General features: G+C 32.8%; 2 protein-coding genes across 5 annotated transcripts in view; one reads left to right on the top strand and one right to left on the bottom strand.

Moving 5' to 3' along the window:
- Positions 1–23,483, bottom strand: LOC141451266 (uncharacterized). Of its 4 annotated transcripts, XR_012456645.1 has the most exons (4): positions 9,380–10,027; positions 8,381–8,554; positions 3,846–3,946; positions 1–384 (listed from the first exon to the last, which is right to left on the bottom strand). XR_012456645.1 is itself a non-coding variant. In XM_074122526.1 (3 exons), the coding sequence occupies exons 1-3, from the start codon at positions 23,200–23,202 to the stop codon at positions 188–190; spliced, it is 432 nt and encodes a 143-aa protein (XP_073978627.1). In that variant the 5' UTR covers positions 23,203–23,465; the 3' UTR covers positions 1–187. The 4 variants fall into 4 exon arrangements, 3 of the variants coding, with proteins under 3 accessions (XP_073978627.1, XP_073978629.1, XP_073978628.1); XM_074122526.1 differs by lacking the exons at positions 3,846–3,946; positions 9,380–10,027 and adding an exon at positions 23,142–23,465; XM_074122528.1 differs by lacking the exons at positions 8,381–8,554; positions 9,380–10,027 and adding an exon at positions 5,818–5,950.
- The window catches only part of ChT (choline transporter), an 82,593-nt gene continuing 62,233 nt past the window's right edge, over positions 4,444–24,803 (top strand). Inside the window, exons 1-4 of the mRNA XM_074122511.1 lie at positions 4,444–4,582; positions 11,421–11,887; positions 15,252–15,420; positions 21,575–21,682. Coding sequence (XP_073978612.1) covers positions 15,255–15,420; positions 21,575–21,682 — 274 coding nt within the window. The 5' untranslated portion in view covers positions 4,444–4,582; positions 11,421–11,887; positions 15,252–15,254. The remainder of the gene's footprint in view (positions 4,583–11,420; positions 11,888–15,251; positions 15,421–21,574; positions 21,683–24,803) is intronic.

The raw sequence follows: 24,803 nt of genomic DNA on the forward strand, positions 1-24,803 counted from the left end.
AAGAAATGCTAAGTTTCACCTAATCAATTTTGACTAGTAAAAAGTTTGCCCCTAAAAAACTGCGTTCTTTATTTAAAATTTTCAGTGGGTTTCACACTCTCTGTTAATAAAATCATTGATTAATTCGTATGATATAGGATGCTTTTTTCCTAATTCAGATAATTTTCTTTCGTCGCCAGGTGATAATTCATCTAGTACATTCAAAAACATAAGTTATGGCTATCATGTAGCAGTGTTCAGAAGTTGATATGTAGCTTTTAGGAATTACTCCTGAACTGTAGTTCAAGCAATGTCCGCTAGATAGCATGAGAATGCACTTTTGATGTTTTGATTGTTCTTTGGCCTGTTGACGAAACCCTTGCAGAGATGATGATGATATTTTACCTATAAAAATTAAAAATATTGAGTTACTCACACATACTGAAACTTTAGTAGATGAGATCCAGAAATTATAAGGGGACCTTTTAATAAAAAGCTCATGTGCTGGGAGAGTTTATAAAGGAGACTTCCGCAAAGAGTGCTAACTGAACGGTAAGTAACCTTGATAGAAAAGAAAAAGAGAATCCCTTATATTATGTCATAAAACTGTTGTAATTGAAGTCAAATTCTCTACTCCATACTAATTCATCTGTCTATGATGGATGAAACTCCAAACCCTGTTAGGAATTTAAAAAACATACGTGCTGCTACGGACAAAATCAGCTTCTAATAACCTGCACTGCGGACCTGACCAATGTATACTTAACTTTATATTTTAGAAATAAAATATTTCGAGCCAGCTAGATAGGCTCATAAAGAAAACTACTATACGCAATTCTTTAAAAGTTTTTGGTTTTCTGTGATGTTGGAATATGACTTTCATCCCTTCTGGTTCAGTTATAGTTGAAGATTTTGACATATTAGCACCAAATTTTCACCCATTAACCTTGGTACTACATTTACAGCTATAAGGTTGTAATGGTTGAGTAATTGTATTAATAGGTTATGCTGATTAAAGAATACTTCAGACAGATCAGCTACTTTTCTGTGACTTAAGTTAACGGAACTCACTGTACAATTTATTGTTTTCAAGATGCATAACCAGACTTCTCTATTTAACCCAGATCGCCCTGACGATTAAAACGTCTTTGCTATTTTTTATTAAACTACCCTTTCTATCATTTAACATTTCATTTAAAAATATGAGCTAAAGTTAATAGACAGGATAATTTCAAAATTTAAGAAAGTGCTTTTTAAAACTACCAGAGAATTATAGAACTAAACATCGTTGCTAAATAGCATAGGAATGCACTTTAGAATTACTTTTAGGCATGTTGACAAAGCTTTTTAGCAAAATAATAAAATCCAATCTAATTATATTGAAAGAACAAATATGAAAGAAATCTAATTAAAGATAAAATAAAAATTTCTCGGACTACGTTCGGCTAGATACTGGTAGAAATACTACTTTTAGCATTTTTAAGGGGTTTATTAGATTCCTATAGTGGTTAAAACTTCTACAAATTGATCTTCTAAATAGCATACATATTCAATCTACATATTAATTAATAGTTACGAAAATTAATGATTAAAACACACTAAACTTGCTAAAAACTAAACTATCACTTGTATTTATTAAGTATGGGCCAGCTCATTAAAGAGCTTTACACATAGTGATACTTATTCCAAATGGAGTTGAACTAGCAAATACAATAGGTTTTCATTATTTAGAAATTCTTGTTCATATAGAATGCAAAGCTTTAGTAATGAAAGTGCATGCATTATCAAAAGTATTAACGTTCCTAATCAATAAAAAATATTTCTTACGCGCAAAGTGCAATCTTATTATATATTTAGAGATTGAATTGGGCGTGGTTAGAATTTTGCATGACCTGCAGTTACATTTTAATCCAAAAAATAGTTAGTTTTAATTTTATTATTTGACCTGTAGCATTAGACTCACACAAAAAAAAAAGCATTTATGTTCACTAAATAAGGTGGGCATCACTATAGCTGTCTGTAGAATTTATCTAAAAAAGACTGTATATAACTATTTAAAAGAAAAATAAGTTTGCTCGTCATAAGCAATAAGTTTGAATACAAGCCACAGACTTAAATTTTATTTTCAAAATTCTAAATAATAATATTAACTGCCCTGAAATTTTATCATTGTTAAATTTTCACGTGCCAACAAACAGTACTAGACAAAAACAAGTGTTTCCTAAAGTGTGCCACACTACTAATTATCGTAAGTTCAGTTATTTTCCAAGAGTTGCGGATCAAGTTAATAACCCGCTGATTTTGATATATTCAACACCAACATGATCGAGTTGAAACATTTGTTAAATAGCTGATTTTGCGGTGATTGGTACTAGGGAAAACTTACCGGTTATTTGTATTATTAAGATTTATTAATTGAGTAAAGTTTCTATTTTTAAAGTGTATTTTATAGTACATATTTTGAAGTATTTTTTATCTATTAAGTAAATTATGTGTATATATTATTTCTATTTTATTTTTATTTCTATTCTACGATATATATATATATATGCATAAATGTATGATATATGTATATTCTATAATTATTATATATTGAGTTATTATTAAATGTTATTTTAAATTATATTTCTTTGTAAATGGGTGATTGCCCGTCTTGTAAATAAATAAATAAATAAGAATATAAAGGAGACAATTTCTCAAAACTCCCTTCCCTCATGTACTTGACTAGAAAATTTCCTTTTGTTTTTAGAATAAACAATGAATGTGTAATGAGTCGTCTGCATTCTTTTGCTTGGACATGAATTTTCAATTTGCATTCCAGGTTTGGGGAACAGGTTTCTATGCTTGAAAAACATGATTCAGGCTTCCCGTCAATATCTTTATGACAAGAAATGCTATGAAATCTTTACCCTAATTGATAACATGGAAACAAATATTTGGCACTACATGTCCAGAGGAGATTTTATCGCTACTAATACTGGTTAGGAAGATGTCGGATCTTTTAAGAAGAGGAGAATCCACTCATAAGACCTCCTGAAGGATAGTAAAACAAAGCTTTTGGCTTAAATTTGGCGACAAAAATGATTATCATGTTGAAAGTTTTTTTTAAAAAAAAGTCCTGTTTTTAATAACATTTTATTAGCCTAATGTCTCTTTTCCTGATGTCCATTTTTTAAATAATAATTTTTCGGCACAAACGTGAAATTTGGAACAGATGGCCAGCTCAATTAAAGCACTAACAATGGGTTCAAATTTGATCATTGGTGGCGGCCCCTCCAACATAACATATGCAGGCTATATGGTGACTATATTGCAGTGATATTTGATTTTGTTAAACTAAGCGATTAATGCGATGGTTTCTGAAAGCCCTCGTATAGACTGAATATTGGGAATGCCAAAAGAAGTGGCTAGGCTAGGATGGCATTAGTATAAGAAGAGTTTAAGTTTGAGACTAATATTACCAGTTTGAATGAAATAATTGTATCAATAAGGTTTGGAAAGGCCTTGGATTTGCTTTGGCAACCGGAAATCGTTTAGTGAAAACAAAAGGCAACTCGTGAAAAAAAGTTAATGCAATTGGTGTTACCGGAGTGCCGCTATTGAGCCTCAGGGCATTGTGAGCTTGACATTTATTAACGAACTTACTGATTTTTGACATTGTTAAGATATTTTTGGTGCAGCAGAAGCTTGGGTGCCCTCAGCTGCCATTAGTAATCAATATATGTATCAATATATTCAATAGGTTATTATTAAAATGGTTTCTTCTAAAACTATTCTTAATAAACGATCTACTTAAATAATGTTTGTGTTTTAGCATAAAGTATACAAAAAAAATAACAAAATAGAAATACTATAATTTCACCTACATTATTTGCTGGATTACTTCAGCAAGGGCATTGAATGAAACGTAAAGGCCAGGCGTTCGAGGAAAGCTGGAGGACCAGCATTAGCAGATTCCAAGCGACAACTATCATATCAACAAAAATGTATAAATTAATAAATCAAAAAAATACAAATAATTAATCATTTTAATTATTTCGATTAGTGGTGCTCACGAAGGGCTTTAATCCTGCATTGATCAAACCATTTTCAACTTTTAATAATGTAAAAAATAAATAATAATAATCATGCTAAGTGTGCTTGGTGGTTAAAAAGATTACTTTAAATCTCAGAGAAAGAATAAATATACTTTGATAACTTAGAATTTTAATCTGAATTTATTGGTATGTATTTGTATCGTGTTGAATAAATAAAGAGCAAGGAAGAATTCAAGTGTAGAAGGAGTAATTTTTTAAGGAAGTCTCACTATAATACCCTCATTATATTTTTATTCGCCTTTGATAATATTTTGGCCATTAATTACTGAATTTTAAAACTAAAATAAACAGAAAAAAAAAGTGGAAAATTAGAAAAAGATAGATTGATAGAGTATATTATGTGTGGGAGGAGCCTGTAGTTGCGCTTGCCCATCAGATGGGACCGACCTCTAGCAAGTGGAGCCGATCAATAAGGGTAACAGATCGGGGCCACAAGAGTACAAACGGGGCTGTCGAGACTTCTACTACTGGGAAGGCTCACCACCAACTCGGACAGAGACACGCACGTAAGTAAAATATTTTAGAAAAATTATTCGTCGCACTAATAAAAGAAATCGCCAAATTTCAAATTTATTCCATATTTATACAAAATAAGTGTCACGTCCGATTGGTTTTAACTGAGTTCAACATTCAGAAAATAAATAAATTATTCCTTACAACAATACTTTCATCAAAAATGTGTGGAGAAGTCACCAATTCAGATGGAAAGCAATGTCCAAAGTTAGAATATTTTATGGGAAAAAACAGTTGCAAATCGTTACAAATTAATCAAACTGCACTCCCAAATTTAAAGTGAAGTACTCAATAAGGGACGGAAAAACGATTTAATAATAAGCATCAATACTTCATCTATACTGATCACCAAAAATGTTTTATTAATATTAGTAACAGACAGTTTGACTTTAACAAACAATTAAAACAGTTATTTTTAGAGCACATTTAGAGAGTTTTGTTTTTTGTACATAGCTATTATTATTATTTTGCAATCAAGCATCAACTTTCAGCCGTTCATTAAGCCAAAAAGCAGCTTATAGATTTGTGTAAACGAAACCATTCGGATGTGACTCCACGCCCACCTTGGGCTTCATCCATGACTTCTGCATTATATTCTTTTAAAAAAGTTTCTTGCAAGAAATATTTTTAAAAGAAATTGCACACTTATTTCTATCAAATAGTAACAGAGGAATTAATTATTTTTGTAATTTCTTTTTTCTCAATTTTAGCGTACTAATTGATACATTTTATTTTTGATATTATAAAATGTCATGGGTCGCTTAGAATACTTTACTGGTGTAATCAGTAGAATGATTACAATTCGCTTTTTACTTATCTTTTTAGAAGTTAGAAAGTTATATTTACTAATATTTTTAGATCATTATACTGATTCTGAACCTGTAATTCATCATTTGAATAAAATTTTATCTAACCTTTAAGTTCTGGGTTCTGTACGCTAACTTAAGGTTTTTTTTATCTTGTTTATGCGACATTTAAAAATGGTTTTAAATCTACTGTATTAAATCTTTAATTAATTCAGTTGATTGGTAAGCCAATAATTTTTTTTTCTACAATAATTTAAATTAAAAATTACGCTTTGACAAATCAATTTTCATTATTCATTAGAATCTCTTAGTTGATTTAAGTCTCATCCTGTGAAAAAAAATTCTGAACCTAACGTTCTTAGTCAAAAGCAATGTAGGTTATTCTTAATGCTGGTTAGGGTAAGACCACGTTTATCGTTTACCTTGACCAGAAGAAGCTAGTGGGATGGAATATCGTTGCATGCTTGGACAGAGTATAAGTTGCCCTCAAAGAGTCGTAGATGGCACTTGTATCTTCTGTCACAGACTCTGGAACTTCCATGAGATCGTTCAGTTTACAAACGATAACAACGCAGTACCCCTCACATTAGCCCAAACTTAATAAGGCATCCTAGACTTGGAACAAAAGTCAATACTAGTCTTTGTTTCCTCTAAGGTTTTTTTTCACCACACTACGAAAATAAGTAAGGATGTTTAGGCTTTGTGTGAGTGTATATTGTTAATTACTTCTGCCCAATAAAATTCGACACCAACTTGAAGGAGAAAAAGAATATGAATTATAAATTTCGATTACTTTCTCTTCCTCAGAATCGTTATTAATTATTGGTGAGGAGGAAAATTAATGTGCTGAGTGATTAATGGACTCCCACTTGTATGACCAGCGATCAAGACTACCTGCCCTCAGATTTCCTCTTCAAAGGAGCCTCTTACAGCTGAAGAGTCTGCTGAAAAGCATTGGTGTCTGTTTATAACGAGAGAACATTGCCTTGAAATCTTCAATACACTAAAAAAGACTCCATTGCCAATGGCCCCTGATGTTGACGAGCCTTAAATAAAACAATAATAATTACAAATGAACTGATTAGCTTTTACAAACTAATATTCCCACTTAAGAACAAGATCCTTAAAAAATTTAGAAGCATAATTATTTAATACTAAGTGATTTTAATTACCAGGTTTTTTAGTTTCCGCTAAAGAGGTTAAATTCCCCCAAAGTTTTTGCAACAGCTGATGACATAATTTTGTACGCACCGGTAGAAAAGCGTGGCTTATCTAGGACGATTTACCTCAATAACACCATCCATTCAATAGTAAAGTAAAGTAATCGCCAATTTTTTCATGCGGGGCTTAACGTCCATCTACCAATTAGGTGTCGTGGACGGAGGCGACTAGCAAACATACTTTACTGTAAATTTCTTTTATTAACCATTAAATAAAATCCAAGGCCTAAAGACCGGGAATCGAACCCAGTACCACAATACATATTAGCTTCGCAGGTCTCGCCTCTAACCGCTCGGCTACCGTGGCGCCCTCATCCATTCAATAAGCTACGTTTTAATAGCCGTAGAATAAAAGTATCATCTGTAATTCTATGTCACTTCCCTCCAAAGGATGTGAAGGGTCTCTGATGTAGCAGAATATATATTCTGACCTTAGGATAAAAAAAATTACTCCAAGGAACTTCACTGATCTGGGCAGAAGTTAGTTTACACAGAATCCTAAAAGTATTAGAATAGATTACTTAAAATTCGCTTTAATTTAAATTGAACTAGATGGCACTTTAGTTTTTTAGGAAGAAATCCAATAACAAAAAAGTTAAAAAGCCTCCTGCATATATAAAGGCTGAAATTTGTTCTTCAGCTCACTTTTTAAAATAATGGTAATCTGCTTTTTCCTTTTTAATGAACAAACTTAAATTTAATATTTTTGGATCACAGATATGTTTTTTGAAATGAATTTATCCTATATAGTACGATTGAACTTCTAAAGGGACAGAAAATGTCAACATCCTTTGACAATTATCTCTTTAATCTTGTACTTCACTAGATTTTCCAGTTATTACATACGAACCCTCAGGAGTAACTTTGATAAACCTAACCTCGTTTATACATAATCTTAAATCGTAAATAATTATGTATACTCAGTAGGTGAAGTGAAAAATCTAGCTTATTGCAAAGTTCATCGTAATTTTTAAAATGCGCCTGGAAAATTGGAAAATTATTTAATCTTTTCTAATCTTCTTAATAATTTTTGGCTACTTGCGATTCGCCAAATTATATTTATGCTGATGAGGAAAATATGTTACAAATATATGAATAAAACAACTGTAATAATAATGATATCAAAATTAATAAATGTGTTTAAAAAAACACTTCATACATCGGGTTCAGGCCAGGGAAAGATATGATGAGGAGGACACAATTCGAATTCAGCAGGCCCGGAAAGTGGTGAGATGCTGCTTTCAGAACTGTAGAATAAAACTATCTCTAAAGATAACACATACAAAAAAAAAAAACATTCTGCTATAATTGATGGTATCCTTAGCCTATGAGGTGGAAACTAGAAGCACGATGCAGAAGATCTGTGACAAAGTGAATGCGGTGGAGATGGATTATTGAGGTCGCTGCATACAAAAGATCGGGATGAAAAAAGTAAGGGATGAGGGTATAAGAAAGGAAAAGAATGTGAAAGAATCTAAGAAAGCTTAAATGGTCAGCTACTTCAGCAGAATGAACCCCAGAGAAATGGCCGGAAGAGTTGAGAAAATAGAACTTTGCGAGGACGAGAAAGAGGTGAAGGCTAGCAAAGATATAGGACGTCTGTATTGGGCGGGGATTGAGAGAGAGTAGTTTGTTGGATGGAGGGCTTTGGAAACAGGAAGTGAACCTGTCCATGACCCAGAAAGGTAGAAACTGGTAGTAAGTAAAATGTTTTCTTCTACAACTAACAGAAATAAGAACGCGGAAGACTAAGGAAAGGTATTACCAAAATGATCAGTGCACTGGATTCCAACGCAAGTTCCGAGGTTATGACCAGCAGTTTCTCTCCCTAGCCTCGTACCGCACACTATCCGGTGATGGATATCGTTGCCAGTGAAACTGTCTAAAGGCCGCCAAAGGACTGAAAGGACTTTCCAAGCGCCAATGATCTCAGGCACACCTTCAGTTATAAACAAAAAATACAAGATAAACAAATGAAGAAATACATTAAAAGTAGATGTACGTAAACCAAAAGCTGTACAAATATTGTTTATCTAGCTAGCATAATCTCATTATCAGGTGTTAATCCCAAATCCATTTCGCTTAATTGAAAGAAATTAGATATTCCAATAAATACAAACAAAAATCCGGTGATTTTTAAACTTTACAGAATAACATAGTAGCATATCAGACCAAAGGGGTTTTGGATACTGTAGGTTTCCTTCTCCAATGAGAATAATAGTAACAGAATAAATATTCTAATAATACAGAATAACACAGCGTGGTAAGCGAGTTTTTGGTTTAAAAAAGGAAAGAAAAGATGTGCTGTTAAAATGCAAAAAAAGATTTTTTTTTCAACTGTTTTCTGAGCTTTTTACAAAAATATAATTTTTTTGTAAATGTCTTTTTCAATAAGAAAAGTTAACACAAATAAATTTTGGATTGATATAAAGAAAACACTGTTTCTTTAAATGCGTACGTTGATAAGAGTTGGACAACAGGAGTCAATAATATGAAACACACAATGGAAGAATTTGAAAGTGAATCAATAAATTATTTTTAACTTAAGCTGGCTATAGATTATTCATCAAATATAATGAACTTTTATATCAAGATTATTCTTATTAAATTAGAAACCACAAAACTAATGCCATCTTTAATAGAAACGTTTCTGTTCTAATTTTTATTCCGAAAATATGGATCATATTGTTTTAATTTTCGAGTGATTGAAATGAGATAAATTAGATTGTTTATTTATTTTGGTGGTGAATCTTTTGTTACTTACTCAATATTGATAAATGATGAAGTGAAAGATATTATTTTATTAATTCCATTTACTAATTGTTAATATAACTTTCTTTGAATTGTTACTGCTTTGGCCTCGTAGATAGAAATTGTTAAAAATTCTACTTGAAAAGAAACTTTATTTATTCTTTGATTTTAAGTAAGATTTAGGCCTTGATAAATAGTTTTTATGTATAATTATCAAATGTTTTGTCATGAATCCAATTTTGTGACATAAAAAATATGAATACCAAAAGAAAAATGTTAGTGACGTTACACTTAAACAATGTTCCTGTATAGTTATTTTTTTCAAAGTATTTCACTATCTCTACATCTAATTAAATCAGATGCTCAGAGAGAAATCAGATTTTACAGTTTAATAATCTTTAAGACTGCTCTTAAATTTCATGACCTTCAATGTGGGCAGGCTCCAATGCAAGGTTCTGTTCTTCTCCCTTGACACTTTATTTTCTAAATTTTGTGCATTTTCCCTTTAATTAAAACAACTAAGTTGCATGTAATTGTTACATTGTTAGCTCTTTCATTTAATAATCCAGTAACTAGAGTCAAAAGAAGAGGCTATTAACGGAATTCTTTCTGCTAATTACATATTCCACTTCATTACTTTGAGAAATATGTGTCACTGAGTTAAATTGTAACTGTTTGTATCCATTGTCATGACGAGTAACTGCAAGCTGCTAACAAAGCTAGAGTTCCATTAATTCGTTCTTTCCTTACTTTAGCAAAGCTGATTCTAATTGAAAAGGCCATCTACTCATTCATTCTTCTGGATTTCTTTTAAAATCCATTTCTACTTTCTCTTTCACTTATTTGTGTTACTATTGTAACGAGTGTCCGAAATCGTTATTTCACTAGAACCCGAAAGTGCATTATTCGAGTGACAGATCTCACAATTAAAAATTGCTACCAGTCAAGGAAGCTGGCAAGGCCGATGTGTACAGTTTCACCGTTATGCAAATGGGTTCAGTTTTCACTAATAAATCATTGCCTGAGTACTGTACGTGTCAATTACAGTTACAATTAGATGTGACCAGGTAACGTAATACTAGGACGCTGTCTATGCTATGGCGGGTGTTAATTAGGTGGGATTAGATTATGATCAATTCCTATGTTGTCATTTAGCTCACGGTTATACTAGTTCTAGCCAATTAAAGATAAATTATTCTAATCGTTAAAAAAAAATTTAGATTCTAATTATTATATCATTTGCTTACGTATTCTTGTTGCAGTAACTAAAAAATAGAATGCATTTTTGTGGTATCACTACTCTTTGGAATTAAGAATTAATCAATTTTTATGTAAAGGTGCATAAATACAATTTTGCTTTAAATGAGAATTTGTTTTGTACTTATTCTTTTAATTTTACCACATCCTTCCGTTAAAATTTTTAAAACTTAATCCCGAACATTTTTTGAACGTTTGATTTTCTTAAATTGCAATAAGATAACGATTGCTTGCTAATAGTAAAATCACAGTACATTATCAGATAGTTGGTTATTGTGTTTTCATTTCTTCAGTTTTCTTCTGGCTTATTTTTTGGAACATACTTTTAAATTTGGTAATACGTATAAGGCTGATTGATAGCAATGTGGTTCCTTTTTTTGTTTGAATCATCTAATAATAGAACCTGGCTCGATACATTTTGAGCGAGACCAAAATGGGAACTCTATTTTTCAATACTTGAACTCCTAAAATAAGATAACATATAGTAGCAACAGTTCTGCAATTGTTTCAATTTCTGACACAAACCGCTGACATATTAGCATATTTTTTTGGGATTCATGGTAACCAGGTGCTTGTACAACTAAATGTTTTATGCTTTGAATTAAATTTTGCTGTTGATTATGAAACCACAGAGATTAATTTTCACTGTAAGAGAGAGAGTGTGTATGTGAAAAAATTGTGATAAAATGCAAAATTTCCAAAAACAAAACATTTCAATATTTTTTTATTTATTGTAAATACATAAATTTATTCAGAATTTTTAAAAATAACATTTTATTTAAATTTTTCTGTTTCAGGTTTGGCAAAGAAAAAGAAACTTATCTAGCCGCTCCCTAGTACCCGGCTTATTTTAATGTATCGTAAAACGGTTCCCCATGTACAGCCTTGCATTTAAAACTCGAAACAGCCCTTCGCAAAAGACTTCGCTCAGGTGGGGCGATTGCTGTAAAACGGGCTATCCCCTCTATAACTAGTCTCAAATCCGCCAATCGCGATATATATATATAGATATATAAAAATAAAAAAAGAAATTGTTAATAAATAAATAGATTTATTTTTGTTGGAATAAAATAAGAAATAATAAAAGTGTAAAATATAAGATATAAATATTATAAATAGATAGAAAAAAAATAAAACACTATTTTGTGAGTAACGGGTAGATGAAAGATTAGTCCAAACCCAGGTCCTTGCATATCACGTCATCAGCTTTTCATCCAATACCAACAGTTCTTCCATCTCACATAGCCTCAACTGACATCAATCAGTAAGTATTATTGTTTGTATAGTTTTGTTTAATTAATTGTATAATAATAGTTTTAAAAATTGAATTTTTAATCCACTTTACGATAAGTTAGGAATAGTATGAAAGTCTTTAGGCGCTTATTTTAGATACTTCCGTGTATCATATATGTGAAGCTTATCCAATATTAATAACTAATTACAGTTTTGCGTAAAATAAAATTGTTTTACTTAACATCGCCTATCGCTCACTTTAATCTCATATAGAATCTCTTGAGCGTTTCTAAAGAAATGGAGAGTTAAAATTAATGAAAATAAATGTAATTGCATTACATTCTCCCTAAGGCGAAGTATCCTTCCACTCGTTTACCTAAACCTCACTCCTCTTCCCACAACAGAGTGTGTTAAGTACCTAGGACTCTTCATGGACAAACGCCTAACCTGGAATCCACATACTAGACTCAATCGGGGAAGAATTGAACAGACGATTCAAACTTCTCTCTAGACTTCTCGACAAGCGATCTAAACTCTCACTAAAGAATAAATGACTTATCTACACTATGATAACTGAAACCAGCCTGGACTTCCTGGAATGGAACTTTGGGGCTAAGCTAAAGCTTCCAATATCTACAAAATCCAATCCTTCCAGTCAAAAACACTTCGTAGAATCGCAAATGCACCTTACTATGTCTCTCTAACACCTATGTCTCTTGCACCGAAATTTCCTTGTTTCCTATGTTTCAGAAGCTGTAATTTCCCGTTACATTAAATTCCACACGTCAATCAGCTCACATCCTAATCTACTAGTATCCCAACTTACTGCATTGCCTGAATATTCTTCAAGTCGGCTGAAGCGCAGGTGGCCACGCGATCTTCTACATGAATTAAGTGCACAATAATGAACTCCTCTTTGGGAGTTTTCTTTGGGAATGGGTGAATTCTCCCCTCGTGTATTCATGTATTTATACTATTATCATGTTGTATCAGCTTCACTTGTTGCAGAATTATACTGCAATTGTGAAAGTAAAAAAAAGAACATAAATGCTGATCTTTATCCATGGACGGACCTAGCAAGTCACTGTTTTTATTCTTTGCCCACTTCATGGCGTATGCGGGCAATATAGTGACAGCGGAGGATCGGTGACTATAGTTAAGGTTTTTGTTTTTGTTGTTTTGTTTTTGCTTTTTTAAATTTTGAAAACTGAAAATAAAATGTCTGCATGATTGTAATATTTCCACACACGATGTGAAAATTTCATTGCCCTGTATTTGTTTTAAAATTACAGTTACCAGTAAATTAGATTAACAGTTAAATTCAAGACTAAGTTTAAAGTTCAAACAGGAACAGAAATAGATAGGTCGGATCAAACTGAAATAAATTGCCTCCTTCAAAAAAAGTAATTGATCAATAAGAAAATGTGATAACCAATAAATAACCAGAAAATCATTCTTATCATCGGAAGAACTTCCTTAATCTCGTTACTATCAAATAGAAAAACCCGTCTACCACGGATATCTGAGGCTGCTGTGGTGGACAGACGAAGGTGGTGAATTGCCCTTGACCCGAAGATACTCCGAGCGTCCTCGGCACTTCTCCTTTTCCACTTCCTAAACGCTTTTTTTATTAAAAGCATCGAATAATTTTTCTCTCTTATTTTATTTTTTCCCTTATTTATTTTTTTCTTTTGAACTGTAGACATTTAAAAATAACCTTTTTATTCCTGACTTATGGGTAATTTTGAACTTGAAAGAATTAGAATTTGAAAGATCGAGAACCTGAGAAAACTATTAGGAAATTAATTTTATTTTATAGATTAATTCTTTATATTTCTTAGTGAGCGGAATCTGAATCGTTTCAGATTTTCCAAATTGGTTTTATGTTTACAAGAAATTTCCTTTGAGATCTCTTGATTCCAAAAAAATACTTTTGGAATTAGGACTCGTTGAATGAACGATATATCAACTAATGAAAAATGTAATGATCTCTTATTTTGTGTAAAGATTGTGTACCTCCTGCCAAAAAAAAAAATCAGAATACTCCGAATCCAATTGTCCTCTACACTTTTGATCCTTGAAATTTTTGATAGAGATGATCTCGCTACTGATAAAATAATCTTACTGTCATTAAAGGCCGATAACTTAGAATTGGCCAGCTCTTACCTCTCTTTTAGAAGTTGACCGCTACGAAAACCCTAGTTTAGAAATGAAACATTTTAGAAGTTGTTCACGCTTTGCTTAAGAATGCAGATGGTCAACCTTAGGAAATCTTGAAAAGTAGTCTCTGCACAGCTGCCTTCAATCAAAGTTGCCCTAGCTAACTTCTGCCTCCTAACTAGGAACGGCTTATAATAATTTCCCTGAGCCCAGCTAGATTGGTGTTTTGCCTAGGCATCTAACTATAAGCACTGGTATTTCAGTTTTGTCCCCTGCAACAAGTTAAAATAAAAACACTAAGTAGAATTCAGCACTTTTTCTGAAATTCCAGAAAAATGATTGCTGAATACTTGAAGGCTTTTGGTAAGTACCCTTCAGTACCTATTAATAATTTAACTGGGTAAACCTCTTCTGTGTGATTTACTCCAGATACTTTATTTTACTTATATAACTTTTAATTATTAGTGACTTTCAAATAAAAGCTCGCTTTCAATTTATTTTTGAGTAAATAAACATTAGCCTCAACGACTTAGTGCCACGAGCTCATACTAGTAAAAAGTCAAACACATTGACCTGTCAGCCATGAGACAATTAGTTACCAATGGATTGCGGATAAACAGCTCTGACTCTTTCATTTCGTCGGAGTGTACAACTCTGTTTAATTGTACTGCTCGATTTTGTGTTTAGTGCAACAGTTTTTCCTTTTTTACAAAAATGTTGCGTTCCCAAAATTTTACCGCCTACATTTACGATCCCATAATGTATAAGGTAGGTCAACTTTGATTGGTATTAAACTAATATTTATAATTAAAAAGAAATATGTATATTTTTTATAATTTAAGTAGCCTAACTTTCATCTATAAATTTTTCTTAATTAACGACCGAATTTATTCATACTTATAAGTTCGAAATTCACCTGAGAATAAAACTAATTAAAAGTTCCTTTCGTTTAAGTAAAACTCTAAAGTGAATTTTCATCGGTTTTTCCTTTACTATAATCTCCAATTATACTTTACTTATTTCCAAAATTAACGAGAATGTTACCTAGGTAAACAGCAGTCTTCTTATCAGGGATCTTCCATGACCTGAGATCTCCACATATAATCCAGTGCTCCAATGCTCCTTAATCACTTAGTTAATCCATAATCTAGCTGATTCCTGTTCTTAGGGCTTATATAATGTTAATTTATAATTTGTTAAAAACAGAATTTCAATATCAACTAAAATATTTTCAGATCATGATCAACATTAGTGGCATTATCTCTGTGGTGCTATTCTATTTACTGATCCTCGGGGTTGGTATCTGGGCGGCCAGGAAAAAATCAGCTGGAAATGATTCCGAGGAGGAGGTTATGCTGGCTGGAAGGAGTATCGGCCTTTTTGTCGGAATATTTACTATGACAGGTAAATGATTTAAACATATATATTTATTAACTTTCCACAAAAGTGAGCTTAGACAATAAAATTAAATAGTTGTTTTTTCTTTTTGTTTATGGGCAGTGATCTTGATACTCTTTGAATGACACTTGTAACTCTTTCTTGACTTCCAAATTGTATTAAACATGAAGTTCTTTTTCGATTTTATGGTTAACAATTATGATTATTTAAAGCAATTGCAGACTTTTAGGTAGACAGGTTTTTTACTAAATATCAATTCAATATGTACGATCCGGCCAACTAATTACTACTGTGACCAGAAATGAAAAGAAATTAGAAAAAAAAATGGAAGAGACTTTAATAATTTGAAATGTTATTCATAGATGGCATACGTAGCATAATCAAAGTAGTTAATGTTAAAAACTCAGGCGCTGAGAAATAGCCCTTCCACAGTCTCAGCTGTCAGCCATTACTTGCTTAACACAGTTACTCATGAAGTATCCCTAATTGCCAATTCGTGTTTAAATTACTATCTCTACTATAAGGGTTGATATTGACCCTACGGGTGAAGTGAGTGCCTTAAAATATTTTTTATTTATATAAATATTAAGTTATTTTTATTTAATATCAATTGCTGGCCCTAATACTTTATTTATACTAATATAACTTTGCAACGGCATATTGAAACTGTTCTATGTGTACAATCAAACAAAATCAACGTGAAAAGTTGTAGATCCAAACCTGTGATATTAAAAGTAAAAATTGGTTAGTTAATTTTTTAGATTGAGGCATGCATAATACTTTTGCTTACTACAATTCTAATGGTTTAAATTTTGCATTCAAATCCTACTTTTAAAATGTGAAACTGTTAATTACTCAGAATAACACCTTCAAAGGAAAGTCTCCCTCAACTCCTTTCCAAGGGCTGCACAAAATTAATTTATCAACAAAAATTATTTCACTTAAAATCATAGATCTATAAGTGTATAAACTATAAATTTATTACGGAGAAAATCGTCAGGACCATTAGAAAAAATGTCAAATAAATCTAATTATAGAAATAATGAGGTTTTATTTCAGAGAGAGGAATTTAATTGGTTATAAATTCGGAATTTAGGCAACCCATTTAATCCTGCCTAATAGTACAGAAGGATAGGGCTACAAATAATGCGTTTAATAAGGGAACGCTCCCATTCTCTAATCCAAAAAGAATCCGAATCTAATTTAGTTAACAGAAAATCGTGCGAAATTCTCTGGATAAAAAGAAAAATCTCGAGACGATATTAATGTTAAACAAATTGTTATTGTTTTAATCTGCTAAAGTAGCATCGTCTGAAAAACGTTCAGTTTCGCTTGTGTCCAACTTGATAGTGTTATGATCATTTTGCACTATTATTATAATTAAATTATTGACATGGTATTTATAAAATAAAGATTTGAACAAGATACATTAAATTTGAACACTTATAATTATGAATAGTTAGCTCATAGACCAGCAACAACAGAACACTATCTGGCACTGCCAACTGAAAAATCAAGTCTCAAAAAATAACAACTTGTCCTCCGCTAAATACGAGGGGGTATCCAAAAAAAAACGGAATTATTTTTTAAAAGCTATTTATTTACAAATTTTTTACAGAACAACCTTATCCCCTTCAAAATACTCTCCATTACAACTAATACATTTGTCCCACCGGTGCTTCCACTGTTCGAAACATTTTTTGTAGTCATCTTTAGAAATGGCTGACAGCTCCTTCTTCGTTTTTTTCTTGACCTCTTCAATGTTGTCAAATCGGTGACCTTTCATGCCCTTTTTCATGCGTGGAAATAAGAAAAAGTCGCACGGAGCCAGGTCAGGCGAGTAAGGTGCGTGGGGCAGCGGAACCATGCCATTTTTAGCCAAAAACTGTGTAACAGAGATGGCTGTGTGTGCAGGTGCATTTTCGTGTTGGAAGAACCAGTCTCCTGTTTGCCACAAATCGGGTCTTTTTTGGCGAACACTATTGCGCAATCTTTTCAAAACTTCCAAATACAACGTTTGATTGACGGTCTGACCTGGGGGGACAAACTCTGAATGGACTACGCCTTTGGCATCAAAAAAGCAAATCAGCATTGTTTTGATGTTTGACTTGACTTGACGACATTTTTTTGGTCGGGGTGAAGATGACGTCTTCCATTGGCTCGACTGTTGCTTTGTTTCTGGGTAATAACCATAGCACCATGACTCATCACCAGTAATGACCTTTGACAGAAAGTCTGGATCAGTTTCAAGCTGTTGTTTCAAAGCACGACATGTTTCAACTCGATGTTCTTTTTGATTGTCAGTCAGAACTCGAGGAACAAACTTGGCAGCAACCCTTTTCATCCCCAAATCTTCCGTTAAAATTCGCTGAACCGAGCTCCAAGATAACCCACTACTCTCTGACAGTTGATCAATTGTCTGTCGACGGTCTGTGAACACCAGCTCTCGAATTTTTTCAACATTTTCGTCGATTCGGGCAGTTGATGGACGTCCAGAACGAGGTTTGTCATCAATCGACATGTCGCCATTTTTAAACCGAGTAAACCACTCGTATACTTGAGTTTTTCCCATAGCGTCATCTTTGTAAGCTGTTTTCAACATTAAAACACTTTCAGCAGCATTTTTGCCGAGTAGAAAACAAAATTTCAGAGCTGCACGTTGTTCACTTAAACTTGCCATCATAAAAAACGAAAAAAGAACAAAACAGCGCTGGTAAAAACAATCACTGCAGATGAACAGAACAAGCCAGGCAGACAACACAGGCAGGACTGAACTGGCAAGGAATTGCGCTATACACGTCTAGCGGCAGAAATGCGTACTACATAAGCTCCATGCGCGGCTACGCAATTCCGGTTATTTTTGGGTACCCCCTCGTACAATACTGAACCATCTGCTACCGGAACTGTCCATTTTTCTCAGCTCCTCTTTATATTCTCTTTCCGGTTAGTTGCAACGGGATCGAACTGGGGATCTCCCACTTACTGATACACGTTTCAAAACCATTACACCGATCCCGCTTCTCGTTTAGTTGCATTTATAATAGTAAAAAAGAGAGATCTCTGTGCATCCAGAATAAAAATACCATAGAAATACGTATTGTATTAAGGGTTATACTAACCAACATTGCACATATGTGTTGGTTTTTAGTAATTTATGTTGAAATAATAATTATTTCGAGGCTAACAAACAGGCTTGCCTGTCACTAGGTAATAGCGAACAGAGCGATACTGTTTAAAATACACGTGAAAATTTTGTAAAAATTAATTACCTTACAACTGGGCAATGTTGCAGAATTTGCAGTAACTAGTTTGTAAATTTTACAATGTAAAAAAATAATAAAAAGAAAATTACTTATGTGTCCATTCAGTATAAATTGATTCAAACTTATTTACTTTTACATACATATGAGTAGAAGCACAACTAATCTTACTAATTTCTTTTAGTTTAAACTCTTAAGTTGCATTCGAACTACGACTCTTTAAAACATATTAATTCTTACTAACATTTTAAAGGTTTAGAACCGATCAGCACACTGTAAGGTCACCTCTAAACATTCCTCTAAAACTGCCCTAAAACTCATTTTTCTAACAAAATTATTCAGATGAAAGTTATAGAACTGTCTACGTGTAAAACGTATACACATAAAACACGGGGGATCCATTTTCGACATAGTCCAAAAACAAATGGTTAACCGTGAAGTCTAGAGCAGCAAGCGATTTTCATCGCTTAGATCTGACTGATCTTTCGGAATAAAAAAGTTCGAAGTTCTACGATTTTTCGCATAATTTGTTTAATTAGTGTTCACCTACCGTAAACACTTTTATACTCCAGACTCTTTACTAAGAACCACTTTTTCGTGCTCAGGGGACTTTAAAACGTAGGTATATTATCGAGAAGAATTGGAGATCGAATATTTCAGAAGATAGCTAAACTTCCTTTACTGTTTTAAGAGAGAGAATTATAAGCAAGAATTCAAATTAATTTAGTAATTATTTACTGAGAATTATTTACGTCTCTGATTTCAAAGATTTGGTAAATGCTCCTTAAATCTCTCAAGTAAAGGTGACTTACCCTGTTATTCCTTTTTGTTTAACTGTTATTTTGGGCTTCAGTGTATTGTTAATAACAATACGAGAATTCAGTCTTTTAATCGGATTAACTATCAGCTTTCAAGTTTTGCAAATTTATTTTTTATTCAATTCAACTCAATTTGTTTGTATTTCTGTTTTTATAAACTAATGCTTTTGAACGAAAATTGGTTCTTTGATGCTTTTATGACAAACAAAATTTAAAAGTAAATAAAGTAAAAGAATTAAAATAAAAATTCAACAAAAGCAACAATGAAAAAATCTTTACATTGTTAGATTATTCGTTTTCACCGAACAAACCATTTCAGTTCGGTGAAACTTGCTTGTGAATACAAGTGCACAAATAATTATTTGTTTTTATCTTTTAAGAGAAACTAAGCTACTCCTCCATAAATTTGCCCATTACTATGTACAGATAATCATCTATTAACTATTTACATTTTTAAAATTCAAAGGAGATTTTATTAATATGTAAAGTTAATTAGTAATGTTTGTGTTGGCCCAGCCGGATATTAATAATTCCTAATAATCTTCTTTTCTTATTAAAGTTATTTACATTATATTCTCAACCATTTTATCACTTAATCCTAGCTTCCTGTTTTCTCAGAAAAATAATACTTTAATAGCTATTTGTTGAAGATTATTCATTTCCGATTTATATATTTCTTTAATGAACTGTTTCCTTTGTACCAAGTATTTGCTCTTATTTTTTAACTTTTGGTAGATAAAATTTGGCTATTTATTCTTCTTAAAAGCCCCGAAATTTACTCAAGTTAGAAACTGCAGATCTGTTTTTCTTCTTCGAGACAAAACTTACCTTCCCTAAACCATTCTACGTAAGTAAAGTAAAGTAATCGCTTATTTTTCAGGCGGAGCTTAACGTCCAACTTCCATTTACTAGGTGTCGTGGACGGAGGCGAATAGCAAACGTACTTTATGATTTCTCATTTAACCATTAAATAAAATCCAAGGCCAAGACCGGGAATCGAACCCAGTACCAGAATGCATATTAGCTTTGCAGGTCTCGCCTCTTAACCCGTTCGGCTACCGTGGCGCCTTAACCATTCTACGTTTTAGCTAGGAATCAACGTGCAACATGACAGAATGTCTAGATACCTACGTGACATCATTGGTAAATTGAGTGTAATTGTTTGTAAAGTAAATAGTTGGTGGATGTACAAGAATATATATCTCGTGGTGAGCAACAGGTTTCCTTTGGATTCGTTTAAACCCAAATAGTTGCGATTGTACTGAACCCACCGTACAATTGCAGAGATACCAAATTATATGAAATAGGAAGGAAAGTCATAGAACTAGTCTGCGTCTCATTGGCAACGATTAGGTGTATTTTTCATCGCCCATGATATTGTTTTTTCAATTCAGTCGTTTAATTCCCTTTTTGTTTATATATAATGATTTCTGGTAAACGATTCTTGCAGCCCAATATCTTATGCCATTTTTGTACCGTTGTTCAACGTCATTACCGTTATTACATTACATTATAACCAGCATTGTAAAGTGGGAATCCCGAACAAAATTAGCCAACCTGATCTCCCATTTTGATGAGAGGATTTTGGAACCTTTTGAGATTTCCTCAAAAAGACTACAAAATTTATGTTTAAAATATGTACGCTCATTGTACCCTCATAGATCTATAATCTTATTTTAACCGTTTCCTTAGGAACATGTTTTTTACAGCACTTTTGGAGGAGAGATGGGGGATTAGCTTTACTAAAGCGTAATGTGCGGTATCGTTAACTATTAACTATTATAGGTACTAAATAAAATATACTTTGTTCAAAATTTAAATAAATCAGTTAGACGTAGGTGCCTCATTACAGAATAAATTTTGTGCTTTGTGTAAATTTTTCCCTACAAAATTCTAAGCTACATGAAATTATTTTCTTACACAGCCAATGTAGTTCGTTCTTTATCTCTGCCCAAAACATTTTCGCCTCACTGCCCACCAGAAATCCGTGCATAAATATGTTTCAAGAAAATAATAATAACACGACTTGTATTTTAAATTGCATAATATTTGCAGTGACAGCAATAAAACTTGTGTTCACAGCAACTTGGGTCGGCGGTGGCTACATAAATGGAACAGCAGAAGCCATATACACTTCTGGTTTAATTTGGTGTCAAGCCCCTTTTGGTTATGCACTCAGTCTTGTTTTTGGTAAGTAAGTTTCTTTTTTCTTCTCATCTTGTTTAATTAAGTAATTTTTAATCAGAAAACTATATGTGAATGGTAGATCTGGATAAATAAACAAAATTTTAATTTCATAATCCAGAGTTACTCGACAAATTTGTCAATAATTTTTCCACTCAAAGAAATTAAGGTTGGAATAAGGAAATGATTAATAACATCCATCAATCCGGACATTGGTAATATTGTTTGATTTTTTTTCTAGTATTGTTATCAAGTTAGAAGAGGTAGTTTTTAAAGAAGATCACAGATAGCGCACATAGCCATGTTAGCAACTAGTTGAAGGCGAAGTCCATTAAATAAATAGATATTTACTGATTGCTATCGAATTGTCAGAGTTTCTTAAGAAATATATTCAAAATAGAGAGCTGGCTGAAAGGTTAGTAGGCACATTTTGAGAAAAGACACTTCGTTACACGGACATAAATAAGATTTTTTAAAGAAGTCAGATAGTGAGTTTGTTTCGTAGGTCATGGGTATCCAATGATAGTATTTTCTAACGTTTTTTTTCCCCCTACATCAACAAAAATGTTAAGAATACTGAATCCATGTGATCCTTCTTCGATACCTGGACTAATTCCAGTCAAAAACAAAACAAAGTAGACTTTTACTCAGTGGAATTAAGTAATGGGTAGAATAATCTCGGAAAAGTTATATTTTTCTTCTCTAAATTTTAAAAGTAATTTTTATTAAAAAATATTAAACTTTAAACTCGCAAAGAACGACGTCGCCTCTTCTTAATTAAGTAATAAACCAATACAGACGAAGTTACGGCATCTATTTCTTGTTTATCTGACTCACCGAGTTTCCCTATTGGCTTCAAAGAGCCATAACTTCTCTCTTTTGGTTTCTAAGTAGGCGTCCTTCAAGAACCACATCAAACTTAGCTGGTCCTCATACCAATCAGTTAATTAAAGATCTTGAATTAGAACTTTATTAGCGGAAACTTGGAAGTAGTATAAAACAAGTATTACTTTTATAGGTTTATTGATGGAACATCAAATAATGTTCGACTTCCGTTCTCGTTTTTTTTTAACAACTTCCAAACCACCTTACTGAATTTTTAAGAATCCGAAATAAATCAGGTTGTCTAGAGTTTGGTGCTAAACTAATTCACATTTTTAACCATTGGTTTTAAAGAGATCGATACCTAAAGTCATTTTGCGATTAAGAAAATCTTCGATAACAAAGTAACATCTGAAAGTATTTACGAAGAACTCAACTTTTTCCTCTAATGGGCTTTTACATGACGGGATAGATTCAACTTTAAATAGTTAAGTTGAATTGTAATAAAGTTCAATCAGTACTTCAGCTGATCCAATTCACAGATTGTGTATCAAGCAATAATTTTTTTTAAAGATACAACTATTTATAACTATTTACTGTGCCCTTGTTATCTCTAAATTTACGTAATATTGACGAAGTTAACCTTTTGTTATTAGTCGCCCTTTCACGCGGCACCTTTTGCCAGTTGCATTTTGGCACGTCATCACATGTAAGGGGAATCTCCTCTTGCCTTGTAAGGCTTCCTTGGCTAGTCAGTCGGCTATTCGCTTCCTGCAGAACACAATGTCCAGAAATCAGTGCTGTTTTACAATAACATCTTTGATAGTCAGATTATACTGAAGGGTGATATTTTCTAAGTATGTGTTATGAGTATGCTGCCTTGATATCACGAACATTATATAATTTCTTTTTGATATCTCTAGGAGTGCTAGCATTACGGCTCCGATAGAGTAGATTGTGTTTAGGGTGTGAAAAGTGTTAACTAAACACTATACACAATTTTTTCCCACCATATACTCCCCATGTCATCAGAAGCAATCTTTTAGTAGGAAAAATGTTCTCCAATGTTCCTGCAAAGGAGAAAGAAACGATTGCAATAAAGTGAATATGGAGTAGATGAATAATTGAAGGCGATGTACCAAAAACACCAGGATGTTTAAAATGAAGAATAATGATATAAAGAAAAGAAATAAGGTGGAAAATATAATACGCAAAAAGAAAAATGAGACTGGCACAATGAGGATAAAGTCATAGGGGAAGTGGCTAAAAAAAAGGCTAGTTTCCTGTAGCGTGAACAAAGCTAGGGAAGTAATAAAAGTGATTGCGGGGCAACCACAATGGCAAGTAAGTAAGGATTTTCTTGAACTGACGAGAACAAAATTTGGCACTTATAGTAATTAATTTAATTGCTAATTTCAATATTTGTAGTAGATGTTTGTTCCTTTAGCAAAATTTCGTACAATATTTGGTAGTGAAATGTCTATATTTATTAGTTAGTATTACTAAATGTTTAGTGATGACCCCATTACTGGGCTAAAGGGTCGAAAGGTCAACGTCCATTTCTGCGGAGGAGGACAGATTTCCAATCCAAATAATATTTGACGTGTGAGGTATGTTGAAATGGTTGAGTTCAGAGGTGTCTAATTATTTTTTACTGGAACGCTTAGGTGTATATATATAATATTTTTTAATTTTTTAAAGTTTTTTTGTCTTCCAAAAAGGAAAGGAAGCGAAAACCATTGCGAACCCCATTTTATGTATACATACATACGAGGTGTGTTCAAAAAATAAGGTGAATTTTCATTTTTCTTAAAAAATATTTATTTATTCGTCGATTTTTATTTTGTCTCCTTCAAAGTAGTCCCCCTCAGATATAATACATAAGTGCCAGCGTTTTTTCCAATCCTCGGAACAGTTCTGATATGCACTTTTTGGTATGTCCTTGAGCTCTCTCAGCGATTCGGTTTTTATCTCCTCAATCGTCGCAAATCTCCGTCCTTTCATGGGTCTCTTCAATCATGGGAACAGGAAAAAGTCGCAGGGCGCCAAATCTGGTGAATACGGTGACTGAGACATGATAATGTCATTCAACAATTCCTGAGCGATGCTCATGCGACGGTTTTTTTGATCAAAATTCAGCAATTTTGGAACGAACTTCGCTACTACACGCTTCATGCCCAAAATTTCCGAAAAAAATTGCAGGACATGTGCCAACCGATATGCCGACAACCTCAGCAACTTCTCTAATTGTGATTCGACGAATCTTCTCAACATTTTAATCGGTTGTTGATGTGCTGGGGCGTCC

This window comes from Rhodnius prolixus, unplaced genomic scaffold (genome assembly GCF_049639745.1).
Source record: "Rhodnius prolixus isolate KJV_2025 unplaced genomic scaffold, Rpr scaffold_8, whole genome shotgun sequence".
NCBI classification, from domain to species: Eukaryota; Metazoa; Arthropoda; class Insecta; order Hemiptera; family Reduviidae; genus Rhodnius; species Rhodnius prolixus.